The sequence below is a fragment of the Pipistrellus kuhlii genome, unplaced genomic scaffold (genome assembly GCF_014108245.1).
Source record: "Pipistrellus kuhlii isolate mPipKuh1 unplaced genomic scaffold, mPipKuh1.p scaffold_m20_p_29, whole genome shotgun sequence".
Lineage (NCBI taxonomy): Eukaryota > Metazoa > Chordata > Mammalia > Chiroptera > Vespertilionidae > Pipistrellus > Pipistrellus kuhlii.
In genome coordinates, this window is record NW_023425528.1 from 5,484,846 (window position 1) to 5,506,422 (window position 21,577).

The following is a 21,577-nucleotide window of genomic DNA, read 5'->3' on the forward strand; positions in this document are numbered from 1 at the left end:
ATTATGTATAGTCGTGTCACTTTCAAGGCTGGCGCTAGACTTTTTGCCCCCACTATAAAATATAAATAATTCGAGTACTGTCTGCTAAATTCAAGAAAATTTATGTATTTATGAAATGAATAAATATATTACTTACCTAAATTATCTGAATAGCTGATTTGTAATGACATCACTTGTTTAACTAGCTTACTAGCACACAGGACAATGTGTATCATCTGAGAGACAGTTACAAAATGTTTTCGTCGTTACCAATCCCCAAAAATGCCATTGTTCATTAAGTCCAAACAGTGGTGGTTGAATTCTAACAACTGATCAACAATGCAAACTTTGATAAGCAGTTCTCAATAATCAGTTCTCAACAATTATTTGTTATTATTGAAGTTTAACATTATAAAATTAACAAAAATAATATAAAACTCATATCCTGGCTAAATAGCCACATGGCTGCCGAAAATCGTATATTCCTTTCCCGTTCTCCTGCCCTTCCCTAGCTTGTCTCGTATTCTTTCCAAAAATCAGGACTTTTTAAAAATGCTGTGGGGCGGGACGCGGGACAAATTGTTAAAAATCAGGACTGTCCTATGTCTGATCACCTTAACTTAGTTGCCTCTCACTTGTGCCCTCACCAGGGCAAGTGATTGACCCTACAACTGAGGTACATGCCATTGAAAAGAATTAAACCCAAAACCCTTCAGTCCTCAGGCTGATGCTATATATCCAATAAGCCAAACTGGCTTGGGGCTATAAATTTTTTATAGATGGCCTTTATCAGTTTGAGAAACGCCTTTTCTTAATTTGTTGAGAGTTTTTGTCCTGAATGGATGGTTCAAATGTTTGTTTGTTTTTTCTGTATCTTTTGCAATGATTACATATTTTTTATTAAGTTTGTTGATATGATAAATTATATTGATTGATTTGTGAATATTGAGTTAGCCTTTTATTTCCAGAATAAATTCCATTTGCTCATAAAGTATTATCCTTTTTACATATTGTAGAATTTAATTTGCTAAAATTTGAATAGTTTTGTATCTACGTTCATGAGGAATAATTATTTACTGTTAACAAGAATACATCCATTTCATCTAAGTTGTTGAATTACTCAATGTAATTCATAATATTACTTGGTTATTCATAATATTCTCTTTTTATCCATTTAATATTTGTTGGATTTATAATGCAGTCCTCTCTTTTACCCTAATATTGGTAATCTGCATCTTCTCTCTTTTTAACTTTGTTAATCTTGCTAAAAATTTAATGACTTTTATTGGTCTTCTTAAAGAACCAGGTTTTGGTTTCATTGATTTTTTTCTATTGATATTCTCTCTGTAATTTTATTGATTTCTGTTTTTTTAGTGATTCTTTCTTCTACTTCTTTTTGGTTTATTTTGTTCTGTTTTGTCTAGTTTCTTAAGACTTTTCTCCATTTCTAATATAAGTATTTAGTGATATAAATTCCTTTTAAGTACATCTTTTTGATATGTTGTGTTTTCATTTTCACTTAGTACAAAATGCTTTTCTAATTTACCTTTTCATTTATTTCTTCAACGCAGAAGCTATTTATAAGTTACTAGCATATTAAAAGTGTCTTCTCAGGCTGGATTTGGGTGTAATATTTCTTTATATAGTTTTATGCTTTTGTTTTATGCTTTTGTGTACTAGTATATGTCTTTCAATTTTCTACATTGAACATAATTTTTTTTTCTAATTAGAAAAGAATCAGTTAATATAAAATACATTTTGTAGCATTTTATAATTTAGTTTTATTAAATCTTTCAACATCTACATGAGAAACACATAATTCATTTTTCACAGATGTTGAAACCTGAGATTGAGAGAATTTAAATGACTTTCTCAATGCCATATAGCTAGAGTGAGTGAGGATTCACACCCAGATTTTTTATCCTAGTTCATCATTTGAAAGAAGCTATAAATAAAATTTGAAAATTAAATTGCAATTTATCGTGTGGATAGTTAAAATTATAGAGGGTCTTTGAAACAGTAAGAAACTTGAGACAATGATCTCTGTGTAGTTTTAATTTGAATCTCTGACTACTAGTGTGGTGAACATTTTTTCATGTTTATTTTCTGTTCTTCTAAATTCCTATTCCTATCCTCTACTAAGTTGAATGACAGCAAGGTCTGTGTTTGTTTGTTTGTTTGTCTGTTTTGTTAATCCTCACTTGGGGATATTTTTCCATTAATTTTTAGAGAGATTGGAAGGGAGGAAGAGAGGGGGAGAGAGAAAAACATCATTGTGAGAGAGACACACGTCCTCCCTCACATGCCCTGTCCCAACCAGGCCAGGGATGAGTTGCAACCCAGCTATTTATGCCCTTGACTAGGAATCGAGCCCACAACCTTTGTTGTGTGGGCCTATGCTTTAACCACTGAACAATACAGGCCAGGGCAAATGAACTGTGTGTATTTTGCTTACCATATGTCTAACACTTTGCATAGTGCCTGACAAAACTAAATGCTCAAATATTTGTTTAGTTATTTAATGATGTTAGAGTTTGTGGGGAAATCCATTTATAGGGACCTAACACAATTCATTTAGTCCAGCACTCCTATATCACCACAAAGCAACTCTGAGAATGTTCTGATAGATCACATTTTTATATATTAACTTGCTTTTACAAAGCAAGTGGAGCACAACCTTTTTCAAAAGGACACATGACATGCTTCTTTATATTGTCAGTATAACAGAGCAGGAGTTAAGATGTTGGCTTCACTGTCAAGGAAAGGTGGGTTTGAGTCTCATGTCAATTACTTACTGGTTATATGGCCCTGGATTTTCCTAATTTATAAAATGAGACTAATAGTGTTTACCTTACTGGGTCATTTTCGGATCAACTAAAGCATGTGAAACCTTGAGTCATAGTATATATTCTGTAAATATTACCTGTGTCTCTTTCCTTGATATACACTAAAACAGATGGAATCTGTTATTGCTTTTGGATTTGTGAATTGATTGTGCTTTCTAACAGACATTTTCTTTATCTCCTTCCTCATAGATTCAGATAAATATTGTATGTTTCAAGACAAGAAGTACAGAGTGGGTGAGAGATGGCATCCCTACCTGGAACCTTATGGCTTGGTTTACTGTGTGAACTGCATCTGTTCAGAGGTACAATCCTTCATGGTTTTGATTTTCAAGTTTGTTCCTCAACATGCAGAGGTGTTCAGTGCCCCAATGGGCAGGGAACATGGGTGTTAAAATCCTAACAGAAAATAAGAAACAGATCACAAGGAAAATTACACATCTCCTGTCTATTTTTTTAATTGATTATGATCTCACATAATTGTCCTTACACATAAGGAACTATCTGGCATTGAAATTGAGACACAAAAGAACTGTTGGCCCAGAAAAGAACTCACTGACTGATTCATTTGCCTCTCAGCATAACCATTATGGCTTGTTGCAGTTTAGGTTCTTACAAGGGTATTTCCTGTCTATTTTTTTAATTGCCTTTTGGGTTGACATTTCATGGCAGCTCAGAGTATTTGCTATGGACATATACTTATGGTCTCTTAGCCAAGTGATATAGGACATGAAAGGAAAAGGAAGAATAGCTTGACAGTGGGAGTCAAGGAAAAAGCTCCATGTAGTATCTGAATTGTAAGACAACGTTGTTATTTTGGAAATCATTTTTAGGGATGGACTTTAGAGAACAGGGCAGATGATACGTCGGTTCATTGGGAGACTGTATTTTACTAGTATGTTGTTTCAGTCAATAACTATAATTAGGATTGAGTTTGTGAAACCTTGGCCTGTACCTGATGAGGATTAGAGGGATTGGCTTGGCTTTGGCTCCTCACAAATCACTGAGAGGCTTTTTGATACCTTAAACACTATCTTTGCAATAGACAAAGTAGGTAGTACTACTTTCCATGGCCTTAATCCCAGACCATAAACATCTACCAGCATTTCCTAAACCAGGGTTTCTCAATCTTGGCACTAGTGACATTTGGGGATAGATAATTCTTAATTGTAGTAGTTGTTCTGTGCATTATAGGATGTCTAACAGCATCCCTGTCCTCTACCCACTAGACAACAGTAGCACTGAACCTAGAAGGAGTGGTTTCTGATGTGCTTTGATCTCACTTCAAGATGACACCACCTGTCTCTGAGGAGTGTGACACATAAGGGGGGCTCTGTGGTATTTCCAAATGCAATGCTAAAAAGATTTTTTCTATAAAGTACATAAAAAAGAAGGCGGTTTATGGAAAAGTGATTCAGATTTGGATATAGAAAGTCTGCCTCTTTAAATGATCATGGGAGCTATTGAATGAAGCATCTGGGGACTGTTTCACTACCTGGTATGGCATGATTGACTAACGTACTGGAAATGGACAGATAACCCTTGGAGGCTGAGGCTTTGCTATCTTCAGATAGTGAAAATGTTAATATGATTCTAATGCCAACAGCTCAAGTGCTAGACATTTTTTTTCTCCATTCTTCATCACTCCCCCCTCCCCCACAATAGCCTGACAGATACAAGTAATCTCTTCTACTGAATTATGGATGGAAAATGTTAATGAAAATTGATTTCCAAAGTCTTCCTTTGTTCTAACAATGGTTGAGAGTGGTCAGAGCTAAGGATCATGTCATTGTAAATCAGGCAAGGACTCAGTTGCCCTACCCATGCATACTAGCTATTCAGCTCAATTCCAAACTCTAGTTTAGTTCTCAGGGGAAATTTTTTTTTTTTTTTACTGAATAGGGAAATGAAGAGAGAAGGCACTCAACCTATTGCATCAAGACAGGGTTATATGGAATGTAGGATCTGAGTGCTAAGGATATCTCCTAACCCAGGGGTGGGTAGCCAGCTCCTCAAGGTACCCATGGCTCATTATCCCTTCCCTTCCATGCATTGAGCAGGTAAGTGTGAAGTCAGACAAGACTCTTGGAAAATATATGCACTTAGAGCTGGGGAATGGTAGAAACACTACAGAGTCAAGTGAGAAAAAAAAGGCTTTGAAAACTGGAGCAGTAGAGATCCCATCTTAGAAAAATATGCCAATAAGCTAACAACCAACCCAGCAGAGATGCTAATGATGAGAAAAGGAAAGAAAAATGCTGATTTCATTCCGCTTCTCAGGAATGCATTATTCACTGTCTGGGTGAGTGACTGTTTCCAAACTGTCATGATCCCAGTGACCTTTGAAAGACATTTGACTTTTTTTGTTGTTGTTGCCTCCTATCTTTCAGAATGGGAATGTGATTTGCAGCCGAGTCAGATGTCCAAGTCTTCATTGCCTCTCTCCCGTGCATATTCCTCATCTGTGCTGCCCTCGCTGCCCAGGTAAACTTGTTAGCTCTTTCTTTCTCTGCTGTGGTTCTCTTTTCTCCCTTTTCTACCCAACCCACTCCATTTCTCTAATTCCCCAGAAGGGAAACTTCCAGACAGAAATAACAATAGGACACTTTTAGGCAGCCCACACTTGCCCCTAAATACTGTTTATAGCCCAAGTGGAGCAAATTCTAGGCTCTAATAAGTTATTGGGTACCCAGTAACAGATTTTCATTGGGCTTTTAATCATTTGAAGGTGGATGTCAATTGGGGGAAGGGAATTGTGGCCCAGAGATTTTTTTGCCATAAACAGCTTCTTTCTGCCATGGGAAGTGGGCACCAGGAGAGTTGTAGCATGGTGGCACGTGTCCTGTGCAATTAGTGCTGGAATTGCATCTGAGCATAGCTTCTAAATGATGACTGGTTCGTCATAAATCAAAGGACCTGAAATAGCAAGGTTTATGACAATATAAAACTGCCTGCCTGCTGAATAGTCACCTCTTCCAGACTGCAGTTATTATGTACACATTGTTAAGAACAAATCTAAAGGGAAAGCGGGCAGAGACTGTTTCACAAGGCTGTTAGGATGTCTACTTTCACGGTTTGTAGCTAGGTATTTGTTTGAGGCAAGGGCTCCCTCAATGACACTTTGTTCAGATCTGGCTGGGACCTGGCTCCCAAACCAGAGGTGTGCAAATGTGGAATGATTCAGAGAATGTTTGTGGGTCCACCAGTAGTCCTAGGGAAAGCTAAGTGACAATTTTGGGATCTCGGTAGTAGAAACCTTATAATCCTCTAAGTCTTTTTTGTCTTCCTCTAGGAAGGATGTCCTGCAGTTGGGGTCCGTGGGTGAGCGTTATGGGGTCAAAGAGCCTTTTTAAATTGTTTGCAGTGCTTTGTGTAACTAAAAATCTGTGTAAATTCCCTTAGAGAGAATCCATAGCTTTATTGGTATTCCTAAAGGCACTGAACATGACACTAAAAACGTGAAGAACCATTAGTGTAAAACATTGATGGTAATTTTTTAAGAAGCAAAGGAAGAACAAGAGAGAAACCAAACGTGCTAGGACAAAAATTATAGGAATGGCACTAGGAATGAGGTTCAGTGAAAATTCTGTTCACTGAAATGTTGCTACAATGAGTTTTTGTTTAATGGAAAAGGAATTACCAACCCTTTTTGTCACCACCTCTATAGAGTGAACTTTCCTGCATCAGTAAATGCACTTTGATGAACACAAGCGATTCTTTACCAGGTGACAAAAGCTCATATCATGTTACAGATTTATTGTTCTGAGCATTGGTGATGATAATATATGCTCCAAGATGTAAGAGACTGGCCCATTATATGATCAACCTAAAAGTTGTTTTTTGGAATCAATCCATAAATGAATGAGGTTTATTATTTTTGTATACGTTTATTTGCTTTTTTTACTTTAACTGTATTTCAGGGGTGTGGTATATGAAGGATTTAGGTAGATTTGAGAAACATTTTTTATAAAGAGGTTAATCTGCAGAGCTTTTGCTTTTATCTGCCAAGTTTTTTATATAGCATTATACTAGTAAAAGCTGTTTTGTTTTTCCCCAGTAAACTCCAAAAGTGGTCTAAAGTCATAGGAATTGAACCTGCTATGTAGAGATTGTTCTTCCTTGGAAATGAGGTTAAGGCATGAGGCAAACATGGGGTATAAAAGCATGGAATGAAGTACGGCTATCATTTACCTCAGTTGCATAGCAGGAAGCAAGTATTGAGAAAAAAGTATAAGCTGGCAGTGTTTTGAAAGAAAAATAAAGTACTAAAAAACTGAGGTCATAAATCCAGGAAAAGAGAAAATTGAAAGAAATAAACACATTGTCTTGAAGACTTAAAAAACAAAAAAACATTTTATGGACTATACATAGAAACCAGCTGTTCCCCTTTTTTTTCTTTCTTGTTCTTGCAAGTCACTTTCTTGTGAGTTTATTTTTCTTCTTGTTAACAATAACCTTTAGCAGTTCTTCCTGTGGGTAGTGGTACTAAAGTTCCCTAATTATATATGCAAAAATATATTTATTTTGCCCTCATTTGAATAATACTTTGGCTGGGGTAAAATTATAGGTGAATATTTATATTCCCTTAGCACTTTGAAAATATTAATAACAAATAGTTTGTTGACTTCTTTTGTTTGTAATAAGAAATTTGCTTGTAGTTCATTTGTATGTAATCTATTTTTTCCTTCTAGCTTTTGATATTTTATCTTTTTTTTTGATGTTACACAACAATGTGTGTAGATGTGTGATTTATTTTTATTTAGCTTGATCAGCACATGATTTTTTCAGCCCAAAGGCTCAAATTTATTTTTATTCATTGTTTTAGTCATTAGCTTTGTGTAAGTTATCTCTTTCCCTTCTATCATTTTTTCCATTTTTAAAAAAACACCTTTATTGTTGAAAGTATTACATATGACTCTTTTTTCCTTCATTGACCTCCTATAGCCCCAGGCCTTTACCACCCTATAGTCTGTTTCCATGGGTTATGCATTCAGGTTCTTTGGTTGACCTCTTCCTACCCACTCCCACCTGGTGTATATTGTTGCTGTTTATTTAATTTATACTCTTTGTCTTTTTTAAAAAATATATTTTATTGATTTTTTACATAGAGGAAGAGAGAGGGATAGAGAGCTAGAAACATCGATGAGAGAGAATCATCAATCAGCTGCCTCTTGCACACCCCCCACTGGGGATGTGCCAGCAACCAAGGTACATGCCCTTGCCCGGAGAACCCGGGACTTTTCAGTCTGCAGGCTGACGCTCTATCCACTGAGCCAAACCAGTTTCGGCTACTCTTTGTCTTTTAATGTCACCTTTATTTTTTTTCCATTTTGTTATATTTTTTGTAATAATATATTACTTCAATTCTGTCCTCCAATTCATGAATTCTTCTCCAACCCTTTTTTTTCCTGACTATTATTTATGCCATCTATTGTTTTATTTGCGGATTTAATTTTAAAATATCTATATGTTGCTATTTTATAAAACCTTGGTCGATATTTCTTGGGATCTTATTCTCTTCTTTATTTGTTTAAGGCATTTAACTATTTAAACTCCATTTCATATTGTTCAAATATCTATATTTTTTTGAGTTTGAATTCTCACGTTTGTTAGGTTTCTTGAGAGCTTTTCTTAGTTCTGAATTTACCTTTTTTTCCTAAAAGTTTTATTTAAAAACTCATTATCTTTGGGGAGTTTTTCTCTTCCTTTCTTTCCTGGTGGAATTGCTGTTTCGGGACTTGTAGTTTACCCAGCTCTAAACCAGGTTGTATATTAGTGTTTCATTTTGGATTTCCTCATGCCTGGATGGTCTGTCTTTACCTGTGTTTTCTTATGCTAAACTAGTCGCTGATAATGATCTTAGACTGGGACCTAACTTGGTCAGTCAGATCATTTTAGCGGAAAACATGGGGTGGGCAGAGCGACATAAGTCCTTGTTTACATGTGAGGAGTATGACCTTAGTCCCCTGCAAATTGTACGCCATAGTTCCTGCTCAACTATCTGGCCCCAACTGTATGTATCCAATCCCAGCTGACAATGGACAATATGGTTTTGGCCCCAATTATTGCTGCACTTTGTTTCCATCTATGTTTTATTCCATAAGAGTCATTTTTCATTTCTGACTATGATTTTGAAATTTTAAAGTTTATTGATTTATTTTTAATTTTACATTTTATTCTCGCTCTTCTTTCGAAAAGAACAAGGACTTTTCTCATGTGCTCTCTCTGCCATATTGAACTGGAATGAAAACCAGCTATACTTTATATTGAAGATAAAAAAGAGTAAATGAGTTTAAACTATAGCATGGAAGAATGGAGTTTGATAAAAGGAAGAACTTTATGACATAATTGTCATTAAAACTTAGAATAACTGACTAAGAAGAATTTTAGTCTCTTTGCTTTATATTTCTGGAAATCAAAAGGTACACACCCACCTGAGATAGAGTTGACACAGTTCTGCTTTGAAATAGGGCAATGAATGCAATTACTCTTCTATATTTTATTCACCCCAGTGATTATTCAGCATAATTTGGAAGTTCATGACTTCAGGACCACAGGAATGTTTGGTCAAAGGAAGAGGATCTAGTTTTCTGTCTTAACCCAATGCAAGGCACTGTGATGAAAATATCCTGACTTAAACATAGAATATTTAAAGCTAAAATAATAATAAAAAAGTTCTATTAAAAAAGTGAAAACAAATAAGAAAACCATATACCCCATGGCTTTATTTTTACACATTATGCTATAGCAACAGTATCAACTTCATGGATTATTCACCTGGGTAGTGATGGATTTGATTGGTTAAGTCCTAGTAGGCATACCTATAGCTCATCTCCTATTAGAAAGGATAAAGAAACCACCATCCCCATTTGTTTGCGTTTCCCATGGCTCTTGCTTTCTACACTCCCCACTCCTGCAATTTCCAACACTCCTGCAATTTCCAAGGTTCTGACCTGTATTTGAGGTTATTACCTGGATCTCCTGCTGAACCTTGGAAATCAGAGTATGCAGACTGCTTTTCCAGAATTACAAGAGATGAATCTATACTGATTCCTGTGAATAGCAAATGATTTTTTTTTCCATCAACACTTCCCTAAGTTTCCATGACAGAGGTCAAGTCTTGGTCATATACCACAGGGCTCTACTAGGCCCAAAGAAGCTGTTGCTACATTGAGGCTAGAAGATACTTAATGAAAAAAGTCAATACTGCACAGAAGTCAAAGAGGTTATGAAATCCATCCCTGTCTCTAAGCAGGACTCTCTGTAGTCTCCAATAATGAGAAATTTGTAGGGTTCCAGGAAGCCAGCTCCTGGGATTGGCTGTCCCACCCCAGGTGGCATGTGTTGGGAAGAGCAGCATGGCAGGGCAGACACTTTCCAGCTCAGCACACACACACACCAGCTCCTCTTTGAAGTGACTCTCCTGATCTGAATGGCAATTTTTTTCTGTTTTTGGTGTTGGTTAAAAGGGAACACGAAACATTTAAATAAAAATTTCCAAATTAAAAAAGTTTTTTGTAGGAATGAAATTCCACTTCTCTTTTGGGGGAGTGAAATGGTAAAGTTAGAGGGGAAGAGAAAGATTATGACTTCTCTCCATTTGTTCTTTATATATAATTTTATCACCCAAAAATACTTTTATAACTATCAGGATCCTAAATCATGATATTATCTAAGTGTGTCTTTTTAATAGTCATTCCATTAAGAATTTACTATTCAGAATTAATGCATTTCAGTTCCCTTAAATTCCAACATTCTCAGGCCATTAAAGAGCTGTTATGCACTAGCCAGTTTGGCTCAGTGGATAGAGCATCAGGTCCTGGGTTCGATTCCTGTCAAGAGCACATTCCCAGGTTGCAGGCTTGATCCCCAGTAGGGGGCATGCAAGAGACAGTAGGTCATTATTATCTCTCATCATTGATGTTTCTATCTCTCCCTCTCCCTTCTTCTCTGAAATCAATAAAAATTTTTAAATTAAATATTTTTAAAAAGAGCTGTTATAAAATTGCCAAAATATCTTCTTTGATCTGTTACAAGAGACCTATCCATAGTGTTTTCTTTTGGCTATGTGTGAAAACGTTTAGCTCTGTGATATAGTTTTGTTTTTGTCTTTTTAAATATATTTTATTGATTTTTTACAGAGAGGAAGGGAGACAGATAGAGAGCCAGAAACATCGATAAGAGAGAATCATCAACCGTCCGCCTCCTGCACACCCCCTACAGGGAATGTGCCCGCAACCAACGTACATGCCCTTGACCGGAATCGAACCCGGGACCTTTCAGTCCGCAGACCGACGCTCTACCACTGAGCCAAACCGGTTTCGGCTGTGATATCATTTTAATATGGGCAGTAAATGTGTGCTTTTGCTCAGAGAGACACCCCTTACTCCAGCCTTTTAAATTCAAGGTAGGTTAAGGAAATTATTTTTTCAGTGATTCATTGGAGTCTGTGTATTCTGTAAGGAGAAACTAGAAGCCTAATGTCATTTCTCATTCAACAGGAGTTGGGTTGTGAGCTAGCTAGCAAATCCAAGTATATATATATATATATAAAGAGCCATGGGCCATCACATCCAAAACAACCAAACGGATGACCAAAGAGGCTGCATGGGCATGGGGTTAACAGGCTGGCAGGGTGGTTAGTGAAGGATGACCAAAGGACTGAACAGCAGGCTATATAGGGCGACTAGGCCAGCAGGGGGGTTAGTGAGGGGCGACCAAATAACTGAACCGCAGGCTTCATGGGGCAACCAGGCTGGCAAGGAGGTTAGTAAAAGGTGACCAGGCCAGCAAGGGGCAGAGTTGGTGGCAACCAGGCCGGCAGGGGGACAGTTGAGGCTGACCAGGCTGGCAGGGAGGGCATTGAAAGGTGACAAGGCTGGCAGAGGGTGGCAATGAGCAGCGACCAGGCTGATGGGGAAGAGGCAATTGGGGGTACCAGGTTAGGGGGGCAGTGAGGGCCAACCAGGCTGGCAGGGGGGCACTTGGGGCAACCAAGCTGGTGGGGGTGACCAGGCTGGTGCGGGGGCAGTTAGGGGCAACCAGGAAGGCAGAGGGGGCAGTAAGGTGTGACAATGCTGGCTGGTTGGGGGGAACAGTTAGGAGTGACCAGGCTGGCAGGGGGGCAGTTGGGGGTGACAAGGCTGGCAGGGGGGACAGTTAGGGGTGATCAGGTCAACAGGCAGAGGCAGTTAGGGGTGATCAACCTGGCGGGGGGGGCATTAAGGATAATCAGGCAGGCAGGTAGGCAGGTGAGCAGTTAGGAGCCAGCAGACCTGGATTATAAGAAGGATGTCCAACTGCCGGTTTAGGCCCGAACCCAAGGTGTCCCAGATTAGAGAGGGTGCAGGCTGGGCTGAGGGGCAGCCCCGTCTCGTCCTCCCCCCATGCATGAATTTTGTGCACCAGGTCTCTAGTTTCTACTATAATGTAATATGTGCATTTATGAAAAATTATCCCATTCTGCCAAACTATACACTAAAAAATTAACAAGGCTTAAGGAAAAAACAAGATTGGATAAAACAATTAGAAACTTATGCCACATCCACAGGGTATCTTGGGCGGGCAGCTTTGCCTGGGCCATAGCTGCAGGCACCTGGGACTGCAGGGCGGGTGGCTTGTCCCTCTCCTGGGCCACAGCCGCAGACCTGGTTCCCAGGACCACATTATGGGAAGCTTATCCCTCTTCTGGGCCATAAGCTCAGGAGCAGGTGTAGCCACTGGTTCCTGGGATCATGGGGTGGGTGGCTTGTTCCTCTCCCGGACCAGGCCATAGGCGCAGGCTCTGGCACAGCTGCTGGTGCCCAGGACTGCGGGATGTGTGGCTTGTCCCTCTCTTGAGGCTGGGCTGCAGGTGCAGGTGCAGCCACTGGTGCAGAGATACAACAGGGCATGTGGCTTGTCTCTCTCCCAGGCTGCAGGTGCAGCTGCTGGTACCTGAGACCATGGGGCAGGTGGCTTGTTCCTCTCCCAGGCCACAGGCCCAGCCACTGGCTCCCAGGACTATGGGGCAGGCAGCCTGTCCCTCTCTCAGGTTGCAGGCACAGGCAGAGCTGCTAAGACCCAGGACCTTGGGGTGAGTGGCTTGTCCCCATCTCAGGCCGCAGCCTGGCTAGTCCCCACTCCTCTCTCCCCAATGTTGAGTGTCTGAGCCTTGACTATGTGACGGCATGAGGGTATGATGACCATTTGCATATTAGCTCTTTATTACATAGGAAGACCTTTTGTATCTGGCTTCTTCCACTTAGCATAATGTTTTGTTTTTTTTTTAATTATTATCTGTGTACATATTTTAACATTGTCCCCCCCCCTCCCATACATACTCTCCTTCCCCAGAGTTTTGTGTCCATTGGTTGTACTTATATGCATTTATACAAGTCCTTTGGTTGATCTCTTATCTCGCCCAGATCTTCCTCCCCTCCCCGCTGTAATTTGACAGTCTGCTTGTTGTTTTACTGTCTTTATATCTTACTTTTGGTTCGTCAGTTTATAATGTTCTTTAATATCCATAAATGAGTGAGGTCATGTGGTATTTCTCTTTCATTGACTGGCTTATTTCACTCAGCATGATGTTCTCTACTTCTATCCAGGTTGCTGCAAATGATGAGAATGCCTTCTTTTTTATGGTAGCATAGTATTCCATTGTGTAGATGTACCATGGTTTTTTGATCCAATCATCTGCTGACAGGCACCTAGGCTGTTTCCAGATTCTAGCTATTGTAGATTGTGCTGCTATGAACATAGGGGTGCATATATCCTTTCTGGTTGGTGTTTCTAGTTTCTTGGGATATGTTCCTAGGAGTGGATTACTGGGACAAATGGGAGTTCCATTTTCAGTTTTTTGAGGAAACTCCACACTCTTCTCCACAGTGGTTGAACCAGTCTGCATTCCCACCAGCAGTGCATGAGGGTTCCTTTTTCTCCACAACCTCGCCAACACTTGTCATTTGTTGATTTGTTGATGTTGGCCATTCTGACAGGTGTGAGATGGTACTGCATTGTTGTTTTGATTTGCATCTCTTGGATAATTAGGGACTTTGAGCATGTTTTCATGTGTCTCTTGGCCTTCCTTCTGTCTTCTTTTGAAAATATTCTATTTAGGTCCATTGCCCATTTTTTAATTGGATCATTCATCTTCCTTTTATTTAGTTGTATAAGCTGTTTGTAGATGTTGGAGATTAAACCTTATCAGTGGTAACATTTGCAAATATGTTCTCCCACACCGTGGGCTTTCCTGTTGTTTTGTTGATGGTTTCTTTTGCTGTAAAAAAGCTTTTTACTTTGATGTAGTCCCATTTGTTTATTTTCTCTTTAGCTTCCATTACCCTAGGGACAGTATCAGTGAAGAAGTTCTTTTGGCATATGTCTGAGATTTTGTTGCCTGTGGATGCTCCTAGTATTTTTATGGTTTCCCATCTTATGTTTAAGTCCTGTATCCATTTTGAGTTTATTTTTGTGTATGGTGTAAGTTGGTAATCTAGTTTCATTCTTTTGCATGTATCTGTCCAATTTTCCCAACACCATTTATTGAAGAGACTGTCTTGACTCCATTGTACATTCGTGCCTCCTTTGTCAAATATTCATTGAGCATAGTGATTTGGGTTGATATCTGGGTTCTTGATTCTATTCCATTGATCTATATGTCTGTTCTTGTGCCAGTACCAGGCTGTTTTGAGAACAGTGGCTTTGTACTACAGCTTGAAGTCTGGTATTGAGATCCCTCCTACTTTACTCTTCTTTCTCAGGATTGCTGTGGCTATTCGGGGTCTTTTATTGTTCCAAATAAACTTTTGGAGAGTTCTTTCTAGGTCAGTGAAATATGCCGTTGGTATTTTAATAGGGAGTGCATTGAACCTATAGATTGCTTTAGGAAGTATGGACATTTTGATGATGTTGATTCTACCAATCCATGAACATGGTATGTTCTTCCATCTGTTTACATCTTCCTCTATCTCTTTTTTCAGTGTCGTGTAGTTTTCTGCGTATAGGTCCTTTACTTCCTTAGTTAAGTTTATTCCTAGGTATCTTAATTTTTTTGGTGCGATGGTAAATGGAATTGCTTTTTTAGTCTCTGTTTCTATAAGTTCACTGTTGGTGTATAGAAATGCCATAGATTTCTTGGCGTTAATTTTATATCCTGCTACATTGCCAAATTCATTTATTAAGTCAATTAGTTTTTTAATGGAGTCGTTTGGGTTTTTTATATACAATATCATGTCATCTGCAAATAAGGATAACTTTACTTCTTCTTTTCCAATTTGGATGCCTTTTATTTCCTCTTCTTGTCTAATTGTGATGGCTAGTATGGTGGAGATAAATTCCCTTAGTCTGTTTTTGTCTGTGAAGCTCCTGATTTCACCTTCACTTTTGATTGATAGCCTTGCTGGGTACAGTATTCTTGGATTCAGACCCTTCCTTTGCATGACTTTTTATATTTCATCCCATTCCCTTCTGGCCTTATAAGTTTCTGTGGAGAAATCAGTTGCTAGTCTGATGGGGGTTCCTTTGTATGTAACTTTCTGTCTCTCTCTGGCTGCTTTTAAAATTCTTTTTTTGTCGTTGGTGTTTGCCAGTTTAATTATAATGTGCCTTGGTGCTGGTCTTCTGGGTTCATTTTGCTTGGAACTCTGAGAGCATCTTGGATTTGTGTGGGTTTTTTCTTCTCTATCTCAGGAAAGTTTTCTTTCGTTATTTCTTGAAATACATTTTCCATGTCTTCCTCAGTTCCCTTTCCTTCTGGAACCCCTATTAAGCTAATATTGTTTTGTTTTATATTGTCCCAACGTTCCCTTAGACTTTCCTCCTGCTTTTTAATTTTTTTTTTCCAGAAGCTGTTCTAATTGGGTATTTTTTTCCATCTTGTCTTCTAGCTTGCTGATGCGGTCCTCTGCTTCTTCTAGTCTACTCTTGATGCTTTCTATTGAATTCTTTACAGTAGCGACGTCATTTTTCATTTCTTCTTGGTTCTTCTTCATTTCCTCTTGGTTCTTACTCATATTGTCAAATTTGTCTTCCCTTCTTTTTAGACATCTTATGATCATTACTCTGAATTCTTGCTCTCGTAGGTTGCTTGCCTCTATCTCATTTACTTCCTTTTCTGGTGAAGCCTGCTTTTCTTTCATATGCGGGCTGTTTCTTTGTCTCCCCATGATCTCTCTTTTTAGGATGTCTGGTTGTGTAGTTCTCTCTCCTGCTTTGATTTAAAACAACAAAATACAACACAACCAGGTACAACACACAAGGCACTGAATAGAAATGTATTTGCAATATTAATAACCACCAATAAAGGTGACTAGAACCCAGCTAACAAAAACATACAATCAAACAAAAAGAATAGGCAAATCAATCTTATAAAAAAAAAAGTATACAACTTCAGTATAGTTAACATTCAACATACAACTTCAAAGAGTTAGAGAGAAAGACAGTTTTTTTTGTTTTGTTTTGTTTTTAAGACAGCTGCGAGGGAGGTGCGAATGGGCTTGGAGCAGGGGGTTGGAAATTAGATATATACAAGTAGGGTGAAATTTTAGGAGGGGGTAGACAGAAGGAATGGGGAAAATCTAGAGCATGAAAGGGTTAAGATAAACAGGGTACCAAAGGAATAGGTCGGAAAGAGAGTGAAGACATAAAGGTAGGGTTGAGATAGAATAAAGCGTTGGAGAAGGAAAGATAGATAAAGACTGTAGAACAGTAATCCTGAAAAAATATATATATAATAAAGTAAAATAATAAAAATAATAAAAATAAACAAAAGAAAATAAGATAAAAAAGGTAAAATAGTAGTAGTAATAATGTTGATTACATATACAATGTAGTAATTATAAAGATAAAATCAAGTGAGGAAAAAGAAAAAATAGGTTCTTGAGTAAACGTTGCAAATAATGAAAACAAAAATAAAAAACAAAAATTAAAAAAATTTTAAAAAATAATAAAATTTAAAAAATTTAAATAAAATTTGCAGTAATGAAGATCATTCGCTTCCTCTATTGTTATGATCCAGTCCTGATTTTTAGGCAGGTTTTGCTTTGTTTTTATTACACTAGAGCACATGTGTCAAACACAAGGCCCGCGGGCCAAATCCGTCCCGCCAGGCCTTGCAATGTGGCCCGCACCACGCTGTCATCACTGTACTCCACTGCGTTTCCATCACAATGACAGTTTATGACTGTTCAGTAAACCATTCGGCCCGCGATTTAGGCTGGATTTTAGATTTTGGCCCCTTCTCTGATTGAGTTCGACACCCCTACACTAGAGTCAATTTGTGAATTAGCCTCTGGGTGGCAGTGTTTCTAGGTTGACTTCCCAGACTCTAGCCTCTCCAGCTCCCCCCCCCCCCCCCCCCCCCCCGCCATCTCTGCAGCAAGAATTATGGAGGGGGGAGGGGGCAAGTCCAAGCAACTGCAATCTCCTGCAACTCTCTGATATCCCTCCAATCCAGATCCAAATGTGTTGCTCTTTAGATATCTCCCCTGTTAGGAGCCCCATCCACTTTCACTGGTGACACCTGCCCAACAGCTGGGGCTTCTACTTGTAATCACTGCCCCTGTCCTCCAATTTCCGTGCTCTCTGTGCATGCAGGCTTTGTCTTCGCCACAAGCACTCAATACCCTCTCCCCAAGAAATCTGAACTTTTCGCCGTGCGGTGGGGCACTCCAGTGAGGCCAAGTGTTCGTGCCGCCTGGGATCCGTGTTATGGGGGTCACAGCTGCTTAGTGGTCACTGTGGCTGTGGATATTCAGGCCTCTGACACGCTCCAATCTTCCTCTCAAGATGGTGAAGTTTCCCATCCAAGCTGGTAGGTAGCTCTAGGAAGGGACGTAGCCCCACGTGGGTGCTTCCCTGTGAGGGGTACCTCTGTCAGCGGTCCCCCAACAGTTTCTTCTGGTGTTCACTGTCTCCCAGCTTGCTAATAAACACTCACAGCTCAAGACCATCAGCTGCTCTCTCTTTCTGCTTTTGGACAGGGCTCAGAATCCACCCATCTATTCTTCCACCATTTTGTCCTCCAGTATAATGTTTTTAAGATTAATACACAATGTAGCATGTCATTCTTTTTTGTGACTGAATAATATTCCATTGTATTCATACACCACATTTTGTTTATCCATTCATCACTTGATGGGCATTTGTGTTGTTTCCAGCTTTTTCTTTTGTAAATAATGCTACTAAGACAAGTACAAGTTTCCATGTACAAATTTTTGTATGGCTTATGTTTTAAATTATTTGGGGTATAATACCTAAAAGTGGGATTTCTGAGTCACATGGTAATCCTATGTGTAACTTATTGAGGAATCTCTCCCCGATTTTTAAAAAATATATTTTATTGATTTTTTACAGAGAGGAAGAGAGAGGGATAGAGAGCTAGAAACATTGATGAGAGAGAATCATTGCACACCCCCACTGGGGATATGCCCACAACCAATGTACATGCCCTTGACTGGAATTGAACCCGGGACCTTTCAGTCCCCAGGCCGGCACTCTATCCACTGAGCCAAACCGGTTTCGGCTCTCTCCCCAATTTTAAAGCCATCCCATCTTCTTTCTGTTTATTTCTTCGTGTTGGCTGCCTGCCATCCTCACAATTACTGCTGTTACCATTATCCATGTCTGATCTCCATAGTTCTCTCCTAACTTATTTTGTTCTTCTCTAAATTGTGTTTTCATTTGTTTCTTGGATTTTATTGGAAAAGGTCAATTACTTTTAAACAATAACAACCAATTAGCATACTGTTTTCCTCCAATAAGACAATTACAATAGCTATAGTATGCAAGATGATCAATTGAGGGGCCATTATTTTTTACCTGCAAAAAGACTAATGTATTAAAAAAACACACACACACAACTCTTTCTTGATTAGTAGCTATCCAAAATCCTGAACATTATGGAATGTTGGTCTCTGGATAGCAGAGATTTTACTTTATTGTTATTATTACCATTGTTAGTATTCTTAGACTGATTGTTGAGTTGTAGCCACAAAGATGTTCACTACCGATTATTAGATCACCTATAACCACACTGACTGTTTTCTTACCTCTTGAAGCCCTTTTACTATCTTCCATGTTTTATTTCTATTTTTTCTTCATATTCTTGGCCCTTGAACAATTACTACTGTGCAGTGTATGAAGGGTTAAATTCTTCTTCAGGAAAGTGGCACCAATCTGTCTTTTGCTAGATGAAATGATCATTATCACTGGTTGAATTCTAGGGATTTCATTGTTTTTTTAAAAAAAGAATATGATTTTCATTTATTATGCTTAAAGCCCTTATGTCATATAAGAACAGAACCTAGGAAAACTATGGTGTTCATTTCTTGCCAAAAACAAGTCATGAACAATGGGGTGGGGCTCAGGGGATGCTCCCCATGGAGAGTCCTTCTTTCTGGACATGAAAACCAGGGGCTCTGAATGTAGAAGATGGCAGAAAGAAAGTCTTTGGATGGGAGCTCCTGGAAAGCAGGGAGGTCAGTAAGATAAAACTGTGTACATGTTACAGAACTCTTCTATTTCTTTCCATGGACATTACCCAAAGCTGGCCCCACACAAAGGTGAGGAAGGTGGTGCTTCCTTTGGGGATAACAAATCTTCCATTGTCTTCCTACAATTAGGAAACCTCCACCTTAAATAATTATTCTGGGTGAAGACAGTGTTTCCCAAAGTTTGTAGCAAGGCACACAATTTTATGGCACGATATAGGTTTACTAGGGAAAACATATATATGGTCAAATAAACTCGAGAGAGTTGCTGTACTAGAGAAAGATTAAACAGGTTTCTTTTAATGCAGGACTTCTCATAGTCTTTAACATATTAATTCATATTGTGAATCTACATGAGAGATGTAAGATATGCATTTTTTTCCAAACTTATTTAACCATAGGACCAACTTTTTTATAGAACATTTTGTAGGATTAGTGTTCTTTAATCTTATATTATGCCATTGAATTTTCAGAAGTTATTCATATTATACTGTAGCAATAACCTATTGTATATATAGTATCTTAGTTTGGAGAAGTTTATTAAGGTAGTGGGCCACTTTAGAACAATACCTCACTAATGTTACTCAAACTTTAGTGTGCTTAAAGATAACCTTGTGATTGTTGAAAAGTGCAGACTCCCAGGCCCTACACTAAAAATGTATTCACATGGGTTCAATGGGTATTTTTTCCTTTAAACAAACACTTCAATTCTCATGAAATTGGACTGGGGACTGCAATATGGTAATAAGGCTCAGGGGAGATGTTAATAAAGGGCATCAAAAGTGTTGCCGAAAGAGAACAGTCTCAGTAAAGATCTTGAAGTAGAGGACCCTGTGCATCTGCAGAGGGTAGGGAGCAACATGACAACATTGTTTCTCTGGTGGGAACATACTTTGTGTGACACTGCCTCAGGACCAAGCCTGGAGCAACATGTACACAGTTTTATCTTACTGACCTCCCTGCTTTCCAGGAGCTCCCATCCAAAGACTTTCTTTCTGCCATCTTCTACATTCAGAGCCCCTGGTTTTCATGTCCAGAAAGAAGGACTCTCCATGGGGAGCATCCCCTGAGCCCCACCCCATTGTTCATGACTTGTTTTTGGCAAGAAATGAATGGCATTGCTCTGAATTAGCCCAGGAATTTCTGCTGATAAACAAATGAAACTCTCAAAGGGAAAGGCAATCAACATAGTTTGAAATAAAATTAGTGTTTTCAACTTAATCTGTTTTCAACTTATTTTGAAACGGAATCACATCTTGGTGTATGTTAAAGAAACCTTTAGTAAAAGGTTCTGTAGTGAGCTTTCTTTATGGTTTCATGGCTGGCTGTTAAACCAGGGCCTGCTCTCTGAATAAGTGGAACAGGTGAGTATTATCTTGATTTCCTGTGACTTTTCCTGCCAAGTTGCCTGAAACCTGAAATGCTATCATTATTACAGCTTCATCTTTTGAATTGAGGCTTTGACACCTGATAAACCCATCTATCCTTCAAAGGGTCACTTAACTCTTAAGTTAATCATTTTAATTTAATCTGTACAGAGGATCTAGAAAGTAGAATTTGATGGTAGAAGTGGGGGTGGGGTGGGAAATCCCAAAGCCCATGACTGGATACCTGGAAGAGTTATTGGATTGGATGGAGAGGGTAGCACTATAAGAAGAGACTAGGGAATCAGGTTTAAAACCTTCCCCATAATCCTGCAGAGTACCAACCCTCTCCATAATATCAATGGTAAATTCTTTGTTCATAGCAGAGGACACAGTGGTTTCTGGGAGGAGTTGCCCATTTTCAAGTTTTTCGCTTTGGATTTGTTAATTTAATTCAGTATGTTCCCGAAGTAACCAAATATATTCCCTATCTGTTGCCTAGAGAGAGCCAAAGGGTTTCACTTCAGGGTTTTGGATGCAAAACAACTATAACCCAAAAGGTTTACCAGATTATTTACAGCCACTAAAATAAATAACAGTCTTTATTGGAATGATTTTCATCTGATTTTTGTATTTGAATTTTTATACCATCAGCTCTTCCCTGAAAGTGATCTTAAAAACTGGCAGACTTAGGGTGTCAGTTATTAAAATCTCCAAAATGCACCTCATCACAGGACTCCATTTTTGGCTATCACAGTATTTTATTTTATAAATATCTTGATGTGTCATCCCTTTTCTTGGCTACATATAGGCTGAAACCAGAGAATGGGAACTAGTTTAGCAATAGATGGGTGGCTGCTGAAACAGATTTTTTTCTACTCCCTGAGTTGAAGAGACACTATGAAGTATATATATATAT

At 38.7% G+C, this 21,577-nt stretch overlaps 1 protein-coding gene across 5 annotated transcripts in view; it reads left to right on the forward strand.

Moving 5' to 3' along the window:
• CHRDL1 (chordin like 1) overlaps positions 1–21,577 on the forward strand; it is a 183,275-nt gene that overhangs the window by 71,805 nt on the left and 89,893 nt on the right. For all 5 annotated transcript variants that reach the window (XM_036454463.2, XM_036454464.2, XM_036454461.2 and 2 more), the window contains exons 3-4: positions 3,015–3,127; positions 5,213–5,306. In XM_036454463.2, coding sequence (XP_036310356.1) covers positions 3,015–3,127; positions 5,213–5,306 — 207 coding nt within the window. The remainder of the gene's footprint in view (positions 1–3,014; positions 3,128–5,212; positions 5,307–21,577) is intronic.